This window comes from Ooceraea biroi, chromosome 11 (assembly GCF_003672135.1).
Source record: "Ooceraea biroi isolate clonal line C1 chromosome 11, Obir_v5.4, whole genome shotgun sequence".
NCBI classification, from domain to species: Eukaryota; Metazoa; Arthropoda; class Insecta; order Hymenoptera; family Formicidae; genus Ooceraea; species Ooceraea biroi.
The window spans coordinates 2960341-2976127 of NC_039516.1; the positions used below are offsets into that span (position 1 = coordinate 2960341).

General features: G+C 38.6%; 3 protein-coding genes across 9 annotated transcripts; 2 read left to right on the forward strand and 1 right to left on the reverse strand.

Moving 5' to 3' along the window:
- The first annotated feature begins 41 nt into the window (after positions 1-41).
- On the forward strand, positions 42-3682 carry LOC105288210 (G protein pathway suppressor 2). Of its 4 annotated transcripts, none has more exons than XM_011354294.3 (10): positions 42-357; positions 439-613; positions 737-950; positions 1021-1195; positions 1281-1395; positions 1637-1690; positions 1847-2017; positions 2105-2229; positions 2622-2902; positions 3309-3682. In XM_011354294.3, exons 2-9 carry the CDS (start codon positions 514-516, stop codon positions 2802-2804), a joined length of 1137 nt encoding a protein of 378 aa, XP_011352596.1. In that variant the 5' UTR covers positions 42-357; positions 439-513; the 3' UTR covers positions 2805-2902; positions 3309-3682. The 4 variants fall into 4 exon arrangements, with proteins under 4 accessions (XP_011352596.1, XP_011352598.1, XP_011352597.1 ...); XM_011354296.3 differs by having other exon boundaries at positions 43-357; positions 1021-1168; XM_011354295.3 differs by having other exon boundaries at positions 44-357; positions 1847-2005.
- LOC105288211 (probable ATP-dependent RNA helicase spindle-E) lies at positions 3597-11460 on the reverse strand. 3 transcript variants are annotated; one of them, XM_011354298.3, is made up of 9 exons: positions 10162-10492; positions 9596-9825; positions 9210-9510; positions 8622-9079; positions 7156-7513; positions 6905-7071; positions 5215-6825; positions 4770-5116; positions 3597-4309 (listed from the first exon to the last, which is right to left on the reverse strand). In XM_011354298.3, the coding sequence occupies exons 2-9, from the start codon at positions 9806-9808 to the stop codon at positions 4126-4128; spliced, it is 3639 nt and encodes a 1212-aa protein (XP_011352600.1). In that variant the 5' UTR covers positions 9809-9825; positions 10162-10492; the 3' UTR covers positions 3597-4125. The 3 variants fall into 3 exon arrangements, with proteins under 3 accessions (XP_011352600.1, XP_011352602.1, XP_011352601.1); XM_011354300.2 differs by lacking the exon at positions 10162-10492 and adding an exon at positions 10525-11460 and having other exon boundaries at positions 4126-4309; positions 9596-9741; XM_011354299.2 differs by lacking the exon at positions 10162-10492 and adding an exon at positions 10525-11460 and having other exon boundaries at positions 4126-4309.
- Positions 11461-12113: 653 nt separating this feature from the next.
- On the forward strand, positions 12114-15684 carry LOC105288209 (cytoglobin-2). Of its 2 annotated transcripts, none has more exons than XM_011354290.3 (4): positions 12114-12304; positions 13286-13478; positions 14943-15168; positions 15255-15684. In XM_011354290.3, the coding sequence occupies exons 2-4, from the start codon at positions 13321-13323 to the stop codon at positions 15384-15386; spliced, it is 516 nt and encodes a 171-aa protein (XP_011352592.1). In that variant the 5' UTR covers positions 12114-12304; positions 13286-13320; the 3' UTR covers positions 15387-15684. The 2 variants fall into 2 exon arrangements, with proteins under 2 accessions (XP_011352592.1, XP_011352593.1); XM_011354291.3 differs by lacking the exon at positions 12114-12304 and adding an exon at positions 12335-12498.
- The last annotated feature ends 103 nt before the right edge of the window (positions 15685-15787 follow it).

Sequence of the window (15787 nt, forward strand, 5' to 3'; positions counted from 1 at the left end):
AATCATTTCCTAGCCTTTTGATAGAAAATGTTTTGTAGCGCTAAGTGGACCGCACCCTTCATAATTCAATGACTCATAGCGCATAGGTTATGGAACATTCTGGAACAAATACTGAGTTAAATGTTAATCGTGTTAAATTGTGTTTTAAGATATAATTTATAATTATAATTTTAGTGAACGTGAAGTGTGGAAAATATTAATTTTATATTAGAATTAGCATTATCATATCGAATACGATGAAGACAAGTGAAGCGACGCAGCTCACAGCATTCTTATAGACGTTGTTTTATATTTTTAGTTATTTTGTTCATATGGTATTTCTTTTAATGTATCTTTTAAGTAGGAACATAAAGAAGAGTAAGCAAAATACTTTTGTGAGATACTTTTGTAACAACGGTTACCATAACCTCGTTCAAAAACAAAACCATGGTATTTTAGATTACGCATCGTGGCAAAGGGAACTGTTATCCTTATATTATATACTTTATACGAGGCACATCGTAGAACAGGAAAATGCCAGCGATTTTAGGTGGCGCACCTCCCCAACGCAACGAACAAATGTGGCAAGGATTAAAGGCGCATATCATGAGAGAGCGTCAACGAAAAAAGGAAGGTAACGTCAAGTTCATCTTTTGGTTGCGACATAAGAATTGTACGCTTAGACATATGTTTATGTAGACATTACTGCTTCAGTCTTTACAAGTAAGAAAAACTACGTACTTCTACCTTCTTTCAGAACAAGAAGCCGATGCGGAGGAGGAGCGTTTACGCAAGGAGAGAGAACGCCAACAGAAGCAAGACGTGATGACGCTGGGAGAAACGCGAGAACAGATCGCCACTCTGGAGAACGAACTCTGCCAATTAAAGGAAGAGAAGCACCAATTATTCTTGCAGTTGAAGAAAGTGTTGAATGAGGACGATAGAAGACGACAGCTTATAAAAGAAACCAGGTTAGCGTCGTGACTGCAACTCTGTAGCTCTTGAAGAAGCAGCATCTCGAGACAAGGTTTTCTTTTCCAGCGTTTGTTCCGAGGTTCTCGCAACAGTGGGGGGATACCCGGCGACGAGTCCGAGAGTGATGCATTCTCAATTGTTTTTACCAATGCAGCGAAGCAGCAGTCCTCTCTACAAAGTCGCGGTTGGCACACCTACGCACTTGATACCGAGTGTAAGCCCAAGCTTCTACCATCTCGATGTGTGTGCAGCTTGTTAGAAAACAGAGACTTCACTCGGTCTCGCGCTCCCGTCGTAAAATGGATTTCAATCTGTCGTACTTTCAGGGTACCATGAAAAGGTCTCACAGCCCGTCGCCGCCGCCCGCTGCGTCTCCATATCATAGCGCGTACGGCTACAAACCGCCGCCATCCATTCCGAATTACAATCCGCCACCTCCCAGTAAGTGTACAAAGTGCCACATATGCCTACAGACATGTGGCAACACGTGAGTACTCGTTTAGTGAGAATCTAGGAAACATTCTATTGAAACGGAAACGTCATGAAGACCAGTTTCTCGAGCAGTGAATTTTGATAGGATACGCAAGTCGTAAATGACATGACGTTGCTCATTGGTATTGTATTTTATATCTATACCGATATATACATATATATATATCTATATGCATGTGTACCTGTGTAGAATCCGAGGAAGCTGCTAGGAGGTCCGGTGATTCTCGAGCAGTCCTCTGGAACAGTGAGTGAATAAACTTGCCCTTTCGCGTCCACTCCTTGCTTCCTTCCTCAAGAGACACTAAAGAGCATTTCCCCGCTGCTTTCACATGAACGAACATGTCACACGGATATACTTATATATACTTTCCCTTCTCCTTTTACCCGGCTTTCTTTACAGAGAACAATCAGTACTCCGCATCGAGCTTCTACTCGGCGCCTGCAGCCCAGAATGTCTACAGTTATTCCGCACCCGTGTCGCAACCATCCCGAGAACCCTCAGAGTCGGCTAAACCCGTTTATCTTTCTGGAGGCAGGGCACCATTGGCTACACACGCTGGTAACACGCACTGTTTGTTTCGTTCGAAAGTTTCTTGATGTCGATGATGGATGGTGAAGATTTCATGTACTCGTCTTGCTCACAACTTAAATTTTGCAGCGTATGTAACTAATTTGCATACAATGGAACACAAGGGCACTTACGGCGAGGATAAATTTTACTTACGACCGACGAATCACGTCACTGTTCACGGTGGAGCCATACCGATTCAACAACAACCTCAGGTTGCACTTAAAAGAGTCCATTATTCACTCAAATTTTCACGTTGCACTCGCATTTGTTAAAAATTAATGTCCCAGCGAAATGCTTCGAAAGATAAAGTCGTAACACTGGGTAATATTTCTCGTTACATTGAAATTGTTGGACGGACCGAAAAGTCCATGTTGATTTTGCTCGCAAAATACGTTGTATTAAAAATTAATACAAAGTTTTGCGTCGTCGAAAAGTCCGTGCGAATTTTTTTTTGGCAGGATTCAAAACTTTGCGTTGATTCTTAATGCAGGGGTTTGCTGAATTGAATGTTGCTAAGGAAGTCGGCATAACCACCTCATTTTCATTGAAGTATCAACTCGTGCTGTATGTTTGAATTTCCATTCTATGTATGTGTTGTACGTAGGGTGCGAAAACTGGCGGAATTACTTCGGGTTACCCTGTACGTGCCCCGCAACCACCACCTGGTCCATACCCGCCGCCACCACCGCCCTCTCCTGGCACTTACGTCAGCGGTGCAGGTGCCAATGTACCTGGCAGGCTATTGTACACGCAGCCTGGCGCTCGCTACCTCCAGCGAGAAATCTAAAATCGTTCTCTTGTTCAACGAAAGCTTTTGTCTTTAATCCGCTTTCACTTAATGCAAAGTTGCGCAAATCACGAGGGCGTTTTTCGTAATTACTTCAGGTAAATAGTTTACAATTATCTATATTCTTAAAAATTGAATGCATATATTTTTGCAGCAACAGTTGTTTCATGTCATATGTTCAGGTTTAAAAGACACTAAAGTATGAAACTCGTGTTAATTTTCATGCAAATGACTAGTATTCACGGAACTCATGAAAAACATTTTATTGCTCAAACAATTCAGAATCAAATATAGAAAATGTGCCATTATTCCTTTTAATTGAAATTAATCTTTTGTTCGCGTTTGCAAAATTATGTTTAAAAAATGAAGAATTTTTATCATTTCATTATATTGAACATCTTAATATTTTTTCTGACTTTTGTCAAAATGTAAAATTTAACATAACACTTTAAACTGCTACATAAAATGTGCTATATAATTATAAATCATTTTAACTATTTACAGCACACATGGAGATGATTAACAATTATGACTTAATTGTTATGCATTAAGGACAACTGCTTCGATTTTATGAGAACGACAAGTACTTCAATTTTATGGTGACCGAGGAGTAAAATATACTCAGTATGAGTAACGGCGGATTAAAATCACAAATTATGCAATGTAATCTAATTCTGTAACTTGATAAAACACAAAGGGTTGAAGAGAAAGAGGTTGAAAGGGGATGAGATATACATATACATCTATATGTGTATATAAAATGATTTAAATAATAAAAGTAAGTACTCTTTCTCTGTATAACGCTGTATATGTTTGAAATACATGTACCTACACTTATCTATATTCATATATCTGTAAATTATTTCGAAAACACAAAAGACATTGCCATTGGAAGCTAAAAATGAAAAGAAACAATGTTAATCTCAAAATTATTGCTCTGTCATTACGTAACTATGATAAATCTTTGGAAATATAATATTAATCATGTTATACATAATGTTGTGTATTACACTTATTTGACAAATAAACCTAGAGTCCAACAATAAAATAACTCGGATATCACGTGTTATTCCAGTGAGAAATAAACTTAAATATATCTATTCATATAAAAAATATAAAAAAATAGTGGTCATTTTATTTATCACCTTATAGTCTCATTTTCAAGTCAATGAACTAATAAACTTAGAATTCAACAATAAGATAACTCAGGTATCACGTGTTACTCCAGTGAGGAATAAACTTAAATATATCTATTCATATAAATAGGTTATTAATAATATATAAAAAATATAAAAAAAGTATGGTCATTTTACTTATCGCGTTATAGTCTCATTTTGGCTATTATATTCTGTAGGTCCTCTCCAAAATCGCCAACCGTATCTATCATTTGCATCTTCGTCTGATGTTCTTTTGAACAGAGATGTATACGAAGGTTGATAATGCCACTTACTTCCGTCAGGCACAATTTACAATAAACTGCTTTGATACTCATCTCGTACGGATCTCTGCGAACAAACAAAAATATAAAATAATATAATGGCTATTATTAATTTTTAATCAAATCATTATCGTTTATTATGCTATTGAATAATTCAATATTGTACAGAGTAAAAGTATCTATTTCTATTTGATCAAATATCGATAATAATCTGATGGAATACTTTACGATTAATCATACATTTTGAAATTAATTTATATGAGGGAGAGAGCTGTTGGAAATACTTTATTACATGTATTGTTTATGTGAGTTAGTAACGCGATTGTGTCTTCTTTAAAATGTATTCTAATAAATGCTAAAAAAAACATTGTATTTTCTGCACGCGGTTTTATTATTTTATTAGTTAGTTAATTGACCAAGTTTCAACTGTAGAGTTCCGCGAAAAAAATGAAGAAAATAAAAATGCAAATATATTTACTTGTTAAATTCAAGTTCTAGAAACGTTGTAAGAATACATATATACTTACGAGTGTGCCAATATTTCTAATTCCAACACGTGATTGACAATCTCCTCGAGCTCCTTGTTTTCTTCGTTCAATTCCAGTGCTTTGTGTAATCCATATACTTTACTTTTTGCCGAGGTCTCTCGAGCAGGCTCGAGAAATAGAGATTCGTCATATAGATTCCATTTGTCAAAGTTACTGATTAAAACTGACTCCTGTGGCTTGCGGGTCTTATATATCACCTCTTTGAAGGCACCTTTGATTTGATTCTGACAATTTACAATCAAATTAGCTGTATTTTCATCATGCTCGTTCATCGACCCATATTCGAAGTTCATTGCGACGTTTATCCAATGGCGTAACTTGTTTATCTAGAAACGTAGTATAACTTGTATAACTCGTGTGCTATTAAATTCTATTAGTTGCTTATGAAAAAAAAAAAACAGGAATATAACGTTTTTAGACGTACCATTCGCAAATCATCCATTGTGATCTCGACATCAAATAAGACTTCCAAATCGTGTTCCTTGAATATGCTTTCCCCCGTGGAGTAATTGTATCCTAGCCCGCAATAAGCTCCCGCATAAGAAGTACCCAGAACATTGCGCCGTAACTCCATATACGGCGTGAAGATTAAAGCGATTAGTGACGCCAGGCCAGGCGTGTCGGGCAGAAGGGTCGTATTTCGCAAAGTCAACCGCTTCGTTTCGGGACTTTGATTGATAATTTGCGCCACTAACAGTCCTCCCCGTTTGCCCACGGAGGTCTCGAGTAGAACGGAATTCACTGACATGTTGTCGATAATTATTGCCTGGGATGATCCGGTAACCGGATGAATCAGCTGCATCTCCACGGGCGAGAAAGGACCTTGAAGGTACAATTTCGTTCGATAATCGCGGTGATCCGGTAACTCCGGATACGGCTTCTTGTCGTACATGTACCGTCTTTCTGGCGGTTCTCCCGGGCTAGGAGGTACTTGACAATATATATTTCCGTCATTCTTCTCGAGTCCGAGTTCCTTCACCCGATGAATCGCCTCCGTTTCGTTCATCAAATCTATCACTATCGGAACCCCACACTGTCGCATCTTGATGCAACTCCGGACGAAGAAGGAGTCGTCCGGTGGACTATTCTTGTTCTCATATTCGATGTAAACGCGGGAAGATTGGTCGAAAGACACTGTTAGGTGTTCTTTGTAATTTTTAATGTTCAAGTGCCGTCCGAAGATTTCCTGGAACTTCCTGGCGTACAGCGATCCGGGTTGATTCACTGGCCACCCCCGTAGGATGATGGTGTTCATCGGATTGCGCAGGCAGAGCACCTTTTCAACGTCCTTCTTGCGTTGCTCGGGGTTATGCGGGAATTTGACGAAGTAGTTGGGATAAAAGGCACCGGCTATTACAACTTTAAGAACGAAGGTACGAGTGACCTGAAGACTCTCCCAAGTGTGCTTATTCGCGTCAATGTTCTCTCGAATGCCAAAGTGATTCAACTTGTACGTTATTTCCCTTATGAGAACGTCGATTTCGCGTAGCGACTTCACGCGGAGATTCTTCCGTCGCGACCACTCCTTTTCCTGTTGGTGGCTGTTTATGCGGCGACTTGCTTTCTCGTTCCGCCACACCTTGAACGCGTTCAAGCACGCTATACTGTCGCTGTCGGAATTGGCAGCCCAGTACAGCTTCTGTTGATAGATCGATTCTGATTCGTAAAATCCGATGTTGAATATTTCCCTCACGGACATACTAGCCGCGATAATGATTGCGTCCTGCAGAACGCCGAAAAGATGACCGAGAACGATCAACTTTGACATGTGTATGTCCAAGGGAAGGGAAGCCATTATGTGACCCAACGGAGTCAATTCCCCGTCGAATTCCCGCGGGTTCTCGTTTCGGTTGAACAGTGCGCCGATTTCTTTCAGTACTAATATAGTATTTCGTAAATTGCTCAGATTCGGTGGATCCAGAGAGAGAGCGAGGATAGCCTTAGGTTCGCCCATGTTTAGCATCTTTGTCTTGAGAACTACCTTTGCAAGCGGAGCCCTAAGGAGTTCTGGAACAACGTCATCGCGCAGCACTTTCTGCAAAGCAGAATAATGTAATTTACATTAGATTGTTCCAGGCAGGTGTCGTGGAAAGTTGGAAAAATGATATACTTGCCTCATAAAATGCCTTTGGCACCATTCTGTATACTCTACTGTCCATCACGCGACCGGCGCGGCCGGCGCGTTGCTGGCAATTTGACTTGCTCGCCCAGCAAAGTTCGAGGTGCTGGTAATTGGTCTCGGAATTGACGACGAGAAGTTTTGTCATACAAAAGTCGATCACTAAACAGAAAGGTGACAAGTAAATAATTTTATCATCAATTATTCGTCAATAAAAAGAGAGAAATCAATCTAAATCTGACGTACCATACTTAGCATTAGGCACGGTGATGCTGCTCTCGGCGATATTGGTTGACAGTATGATACGCCGGAAACCTTTGGGTGGCTTTTTAAAAATCTTCTCTTGATCTTCAGTCGAGATTAGCGAGTGTAAAATAATTATATCCCATTTCGCATCCGCGTGTTTCTCCGACTGCATGGTACTGCGTAAGTCCTCGATTTCGTAAATTCCTGGCAGGAATATCAGCACAGCGGGCCTCTCGTCTTTGTCAACGTTGTCTATTTCAGTGGACGGCTTGTCGATACTATCAAAAACGTGCAAGACACGTATGCAAAATTCGCACATAGTTTTTGTGAGTCGTGGTTCTGGAGTTACGTCAGGTATCTATACAACATTACAATATATTTTACATATAATTAACGTTTTGATTAAAATCGTGGAAAGAAGAAAATATATTTGTACGATTCATTATAATAACACTCCCGCTACACGCGTTATTATTATATAACATTTAAACCGAATTTGCTACAAAACAATTACCAAATTACCTTTAATTTATTAATAGTAATATCTAGGAAAAATATATGTGAACGATATCCGACTTAAAAATGAGATTTGTTAATATGCAACCAGTAAAAGAAGCAAAGATAATGAGATTTTCTTTTTAAATATTGAAATATTCATTCAAATGTTTAAGATATACATATATATATACAGGGTGTCCCGGGTTTTAACCGACAAACTGCGGGAGCATATTCTACTAGTGGAAATAAGAAACAATTCTTATATCGAGTTTGCTTAGAAATGCTTTATTACAAAGTTATAAACCAATATTGAAAAGAAATATGAGATAAGTAACAACGGAACATAGTGTAGAATTTGGAAGGTCGAAGATGTTTATATTATGTGTATTCACATGTATTCATGTTCACTATGTTGAAACGATTCAGTATGATTGTTACTTTCACAACAGTAGCTGTTAGATTTCAATCGTCGTGTCAACTAGCAATTACTATCAGAATGCCAAAAGTGTTTTCAAATGAGGAATACACTGATATTCATTTCGTGTACGGATTCTGTGACGGAAATGCACGAGCTGCCGTACGAGAGTATCAACGTAGATTTCCTAACAGGAGAGTACCAGATAGATTTAAAGCAACGAATTACTAATTCAGTTACTGAGATGCAACAAAATTTTCAGGAATGTCGTACTGTAACAAATTCTGTACTACGTCGATGTCTAGCTTGTATCGATGTGCAAGGACAACATTTTGAAATGCGTCACTAAATCATTGCGCACATAATTTTTATTTTTGTGAAAAAATCCGTTGTCACTTATCTCATATTTCTTTTCAATATTGGTTTATAACTTTGTAATAAAGCATTTCTAAGCAAACTCGATATAAGAATTGTTTCTTATTTCCACTAGTAGAATATGCTCCCGCAGTTTGTCGGTTAAAACCCGGGACACCCTGTATATATATTCACTCACAGTTCCCAAATTTTCCATTTCGTCTATATAGTATATAGAAATGTTGTACGGGTTACTGCGTGGTATATCGATGACGGGTGCTGGTAGAAGCTTATTTTCCATGGGCGTAGAAAAATATTCGGCAAATTTGTCCACATCGATCGTCGCAGACATCAATACGACCTTAACCGTCGGGGAGTTGGTGCGTAGTAGCCTTTTGACTATGAGCAGTAGGAAATCCAAATCCTCGTCGCGTTCGTGTACCTCGTCCAGTATAACATGAGTATAATCCAACATGTGCTTCTTACTTACGAGTAGCTGCAAGAGCACGCCAGTCGTGCAATACGTTATGCGAGTGTCAGCACACGTGTTCTTGATCAAACCTATTTGGTATCCTACCAGTGTGCCAACAGGCCATTCTCTCTCGTGGCTTACACGTTTCGCGATGCTGAGGGCGGCGATACGCCTCGGCTGCGTAACTACAAAATAGATACATTCTCGTGCGTTATACTCGATGGCAGATCAGTCGGAAATTAAAGTACTTTGATACTTCGCAAACGCAGCTCGAACGTTTGAAGAACGTAATCTAAGTTTGATCGCAAAGAGTACCTATGATGTTACAGTGCTGCTTCTTCTGAAACTCGGCATCGAGAATAAATTGAGGCACCTGCGTCGTCTTGCCACAACCTGTGGAACCGCGAATGACGACAACCGAATTGCTCGCGATCATAGACACGATCTTGTCCTTCACTTCAAGAATAGGTAAATTAATCTTGGGCCGATAGGCAAAGTTGTACGTTTGGTAAATATGATCAGTATTGGTCTGAAACACTTTGTCTTCCGTAGCTGCAGTAACTTCCGACATATTGTCCACAACGTCACACTTGTTGAAGATCATATTGTTCATCAACTGTAAGAAATGATAAACAAATGTGGTAATGATGATAAAGTACAACTGTGAAGAGACTGCAATATTATTACATGTCATGTATTACTTTCAAATAGTCTTCATCTTCCTTTTTTTTATACTGTTCGACATACTCGGTTCCCATTTTACACTTGCTATTGTCATGAACATTTGATGCATTATCTAACTGAGATGTATTGGGTATTCGTCTCCGAGTTGTAGCAGGTGGCATTTCTATGACAAAGTTCTTATCTGAATGTAGCATCTTTAGAATTTCATCCACCATGTCATCATTGTCCATTGTGACAAACCACTGATCTGTTTGACGTTACATTGTCATTGAAAATACACATCAAATTATGGATTATAATTCTACAATGCTACAATTTTATAAATTTTGTGAAATTTCAGATCACAATCAGAAATTAGCTACTCATTTTCATCAATTTCATGTCTCGTAATCACTTAAATAATTCTAAAAACAAGTTGTAGAAAAATTCTACAAATTTCTCATTAAGAGACGAAGGAAATCCTGTCATTTTCTACGACAAGATCATTCATCTGCTAATATGATTACAACAATCACACATAAAAAGCTATTAATAAGGAAATAATACTTGATAGACGTTATAATATAACCTCTTAAAGACTTACGCGTTTGTACAGAAGCAGATCGAGATGTATCACAAATAGATATGTGTATTATCGTTCCAAAACGATGTAAATCATCAAAAAGATGTACAGTGATCGAAAACAAAACCGATTAAGTCACAATAACAACACAAACTTCTAATCAGATACAATCATGCCGGCAACCGTGCACATAGTACAGGATTTGCGCGAGACTATTGAAAAAGATGCATATCCGTGCGGAACATTTTTGCACGCGCGTGAGCAACATTTTCTACTAACGTAAATATTTTGAATTTTATTTCTACGTTAAATAAATTCTACATTAAAAATCTTTCATTTTTTTAAATTTTTTCTATGTTTATTTCCTGTAATTCCTGCACTTACTTAGTTTCGCGCTTTTTCTCGTGAAGTTCAAGGTTCGACTTCCGTCGTTCCTTCTGGATCTCTCCTATTGTTTTCAAACGGCGGGATATATATTTCAAATGGCTGATTCCGTAATTCCAACCTGCCCCGATCCAACCTCTTTTCGTGAGCCTTCCATTAATTGCCGCGAAGAAATTCGCGCTATTCGCAGTGAATCCTCAATTTGCTGTGAAGTTCGTCGTGTCGCACGGATCGTGTTTGACGCTTCGAGAATCGTGACGTCACGAGTCGATAGATTTCGAACGGCCGAAGTCACGGCATATCAGTTACGGAATCGCGCTGCAACGTATGGACCGCATGCAATTTCGTTCCGCGTTTTTCGCGATTGCCTGCGTCCAAAAGTGAATCCCACGCGGAGAATTGCGTCGTGAGAAGCGTATTCCATCGAGCATACGTTATATATGCACTAAATATGTCATATATATATATACAATTATTATTATTATCGTGATCGTACCGTGATAACTGATAGCAACGCAAAGCCGCCGGTGTTGCACCCGTGAGCTGCACGAGTTCGCCATATCGAAAGTTTCGATACTTCGAGTATCGCAACCTGCTGCTTCGATAGATTTCGAATGGCGGTCAGTTATGGAATCGCACCGCCGCGGAAGCCGGAGCCGCACGAGATTTCTCACGATCGCTCGCGTCGAAAGGTGAATCCGCGCGTGCGAAAATCTGCCGCGATCGAGTGTCTTGTAATAAGTGTGTCTCTTATTTAAGTGCGTGCGTCGTAGTGTGTCAAGTATCGCGTGCAATCGCTGTTATGCCAGTGTCGTGATTTCGGATTTCGGCGATTCTCTCTTGTGTGCCTGTATGTGTGCGTGTGGAGATCGACTCAGCTGGAGCTTATCTTCTCGTCGGAGTATCGAGAATGCGACGATGACGGATCGTCGCCAGGTATGCACATGTCCGTACTATATTTGTAGTCGCGTTCCGTAGCATAACCGTATCTCGCACGTGCGATGTTTAAATGGCGACGAGCAGACGACTATACGGCCGCCATTTTCTCATTAATCAGCGTTTTAGCGCGCATATTAAAAATCGAATCTTGATTGGGAAGCAACACAACTGTCCTTCCGCCTTAAAACGCTCGCGGATTTATATGATTATTTATCATTAAAGATAGATATTAAAAGTAGATCGTAAGTAGATTGCGCAAAATGAAAAATATAAATAAATAAATAATATTTTTTTATAAAATTGGTCCTTCCGGTCTGCAGTTTTCATATTTCTCATACAGAGAGAGTGAGACTTATAATCAAAACTGTAGAATACATGTGCGTATTATTTGAAATGCTCACGTCCTCTGACGGACCTCGAGGCCATTTGGCAGATTCCACATAGTCACCGGCATTGAATTCGATTTGCGGCATTATCCGCGGAAATAATCCGCTCGCTCGCCTCGTGCAGCGTATTTCCCGCTATTGTTTAATCGAGATCTCTATTTGCGGATGGCTTACTGACTTCGGAATGTCTCGCGTGTAACGCAATTTCTTCATTGGGTATCCTCGGAAGTGGAGTGGGGACGGCTTTAAAATAGTTAGGCCGGCAGCAGCATCGAGTTAGTCGCTGCTTGAGCGATGTACACGCGTGGCACGTGACATATCATAGTGAATTACGGAGTAATTGGAACGATTCTCGATAAGCGAACCCCGCCGTGTCAGCCCGTGGTTGCTCGCGCAGTGTCTCCGAGCTCTGTTTGCAGAAGAAACAGTGCTCTGTTTCTTCATCGTATCGTCTGGTATCGGTTCAATTTCCTCTGCATGCTCTTTATCTGTTCCCGGCGAGCGGTTTCGGCAATCATCGCGCGAACGGTTTACGGCAATCACGCCGAGCCTACTAAAAAAGAACGAATAATCATATCAGAAACGAAAGTCGCTATAAATACTTGAACGAGCTGATTCCAATTTAAATAATTCTTCTTTTATTTTATCGGTGCGTATTTAACATTGATCTTCCGCAAATGCGTGAATTTTTATTAATCCGAGAAAAAAAGAAAGAATCGTTTGCTGTTCGATTTATTTGCGCCTTTTTCTAATAATAGTGTAACTTGATACGTGATACTTTGTTTGTTAAGGTGATGTTAGTCCTCGCATGCACGTGGGTTTGTATGTGTGTATTTGTGTGCAGGGTACAAATTGGAAAAATACTCACTGATCCAAAAATTGTATTGCGATATATTTCTTCTCGTGATTGTTTTCCATTGTTTCTCGACTCCATATCATTTTCGTATACGGATATGTTATATTATTTGTAAAAGGTTTAATTTTAAGAACTAAAAATATAATTATCTCGTTGAGATGCTTGTTTCCCTTATTTCGGCCTGAAATTGCTTTTGTGTTTGATTCCTCGTCGTTTTAGTCATAAACAGTTAAGTGACATTTGAAAGGAGACGGTTATTGCTCGATGTTCGAGATTCATGCATGCAAAGCGAACTAAAGCACGATTTAGACGATTATTGCATACATGTTCTTTAACTACTTTTGTCACGAGTCGAGTTTCTCATTGAAGAATATCTGTAGAATAATTCACCCTTTGAAGATCGATGCACGCTAGACGACATAAAAAATAACATATACCTAATAATATAATATTATATTATTAGGTATATAATAATATAATATTAATATATAATATTAAAATTTTTCTTCGCATTAAATATGTGCATAAAGTCGTTTCGTGTCTTGCAGCGTGAATCGATTCTAACAATTGTTTTCTATAGATCAGGTGTTTATTTCACCACGTGACGCAGTAAACATGGCGTTATTCCGTGGTTTGCTTGATATCTTTGCGAGCGAGGCTAATAAGGTAGATGGGAGAACCGGTATGACCGAGAAGCAAAAGAGACTGGTGCAGAACACATGGGCGATCGTACGTAAAGACGAGGTCTCGTCTGGAGTCGCCATCATGCTCGCGTGAGTGAAATTATCGTTTCTTCATCCGCTCCAATTTGCCAGAACGATAAACCGAAAGTGGCCGGAGGTGATTGTGCTCTGTACGAATAAACGAAATCGTTCGCATTCCGAGACTAAAACGTTAACAATTCCTGAAAACATCGTCAAATAATATATATATAGATTGAATATCAGTATATATCAGTATTGATATCAGAAATATTAGAATTAGAATTAATAGATACATTAGAAAAATGTTATAGGAATAAGTGATAGATGACGTTTCATTTGCGATGTGCTCGAGATTCTCTCTTGAATTTTTTTCCATTGATGGGACTTCCGCATTCTAGCGGGCTAATTATTTATTTAATGAATTGCCGGTGCACGTGCTCGACATCATCGAAAATCCACGTCACGTCACGTTGCCTCGTCGTCAACACCCTCACGTCTCGGCAATACCATTTGCGTTTGTTAATGCGCGTTGTGTCGCGGATGCGTCGCAAAAGACACGGCACAATGCGTGCTATGAAAATTTCAACGCTAGTATGTCACTATCACCTGCAATACGGGATTGAATTGTTGTGCCATGCGAATCGTTTGTAGTTTAAAATGTTGCATCCGTGATATATTATAGCGTGTGACGCCGTGAGTAATGTTGGTAACTTGCAAGCTTCTGAAATGCGCCTTTGCATTTTTTATTTTGTTTATCTGGCTGCATGTCGCAATATCATTAAAGTAGCCGGAATGTAATCGGAGACGGATTATGAGACGTAGATTTTAAGCGTATCTACCTACTGTGAAACATGCGAAAAAAAGAGGTAAAAAGTTTCTCGAAAATCGTTTTGAAAAATCAATTCCGTATCTTTCAATACGTTTTATATTTATTTGTGAAATCATATTTGTGAAATTTAAATGAATCACTCTGTACATATATACAGAGTGATTCATTTAAATTTCTCATCGATGTTGGCTTGTTTGTCAGCGCCGAGTGATTGCATGCATTCATCATTCATCATTTACTTTTACACACGGATAAATTAGCTCTACTGCATGCTACGTACCAATAATGAGAGTTATATTCGTATTTGATAAAACAGACTTGTGAAGTAAATTAATGGTTCTCTCTTTTTTTCTTTTTTCATGTCGTTATTCTTGTTTATAATGATCAATTTTGATATCGAATATACTCTTCACATATGACTACTCATTAATAAAGAAAAAGCAGAAATGGAAAATGTTTAGTATTTTCAATATTCTTATGAATTCATTTTATCAAATACGAATAATAGTATGCACATAAAATGGTACATTCATTTCCATACTTTAATAGATAATAGGTTTGTTTAATTTTTCGATTTAGCATCGTAACTCGCTTCTGTAACAGAAATCAAAGACTTTAAAACAACTCCATTTTTCTAATTATTTCTCTAAAATCTCTTTGGTTTGCTGTAAATTTGGTACGTAACTTGAAATCGCTCTTTGTAGCCTTTTCACGGAATATCCGGAGTATCAAAAACAATTTAAGTTATTTAAAGATGTACCTTTCGACGAGTTGCCGAAAAATAAGAGATTTCAAGCTCATTCTGCCAATGTTGTGTCAGCGTTGAGCAGTGTAATTCATCAAATACATGATCCAGCATTGATGGAAGCAACTCTGCTTAGTCTGGCCGATAGGCACAAAGCACGCGGGCAAACGGAGGAGCAGTTTCAGGTACACGAATTGTTCTTACGGACAATGCCTCTGCTTTCCTGAATGACGTTTCTTTGCTAAACCAAATACGAACAATTAATTTTCAGAATTTAAAAAAGGTGATGGCAAATCTTTTTCCTTCCGTATTGGGGAGACAATATACACCGGAAGTGCAGGAAGCATGGAGGAAAATGTTAGACTTGCTCTTCTCGACGCTCTGCCGGGTTTACAAAAATTAAGATATTTATATGCATTTGCAATTGTTGAATTATATAACTGATAAAATATAATAATTAAATCTCTTAGAAAAACACGAGACAAGAGGTGCGATAATACCTCATGTAATCATGTTAAGTATTGTATATAACAATAACAAAAACTGCGAGATATGCAGCTGCGCTCTCTCTTGAAACTGTATTGACTTGCATTTTGAGAAACAGTACAATTAACAGAAATGATATTACACGATATAAAAATAATATACGTATGACAAAACTTCGTACATGCTATGTTTCACAATAAAATGCAATTGTATAATGTGCCTATTAACCATTTTTCAACCAAGGTCCTTTCTTTCTTCCTTTTAAAAACGATCATTTCGGAAAATTTCATATAGTTTCATTACAGATTTTTTCATACC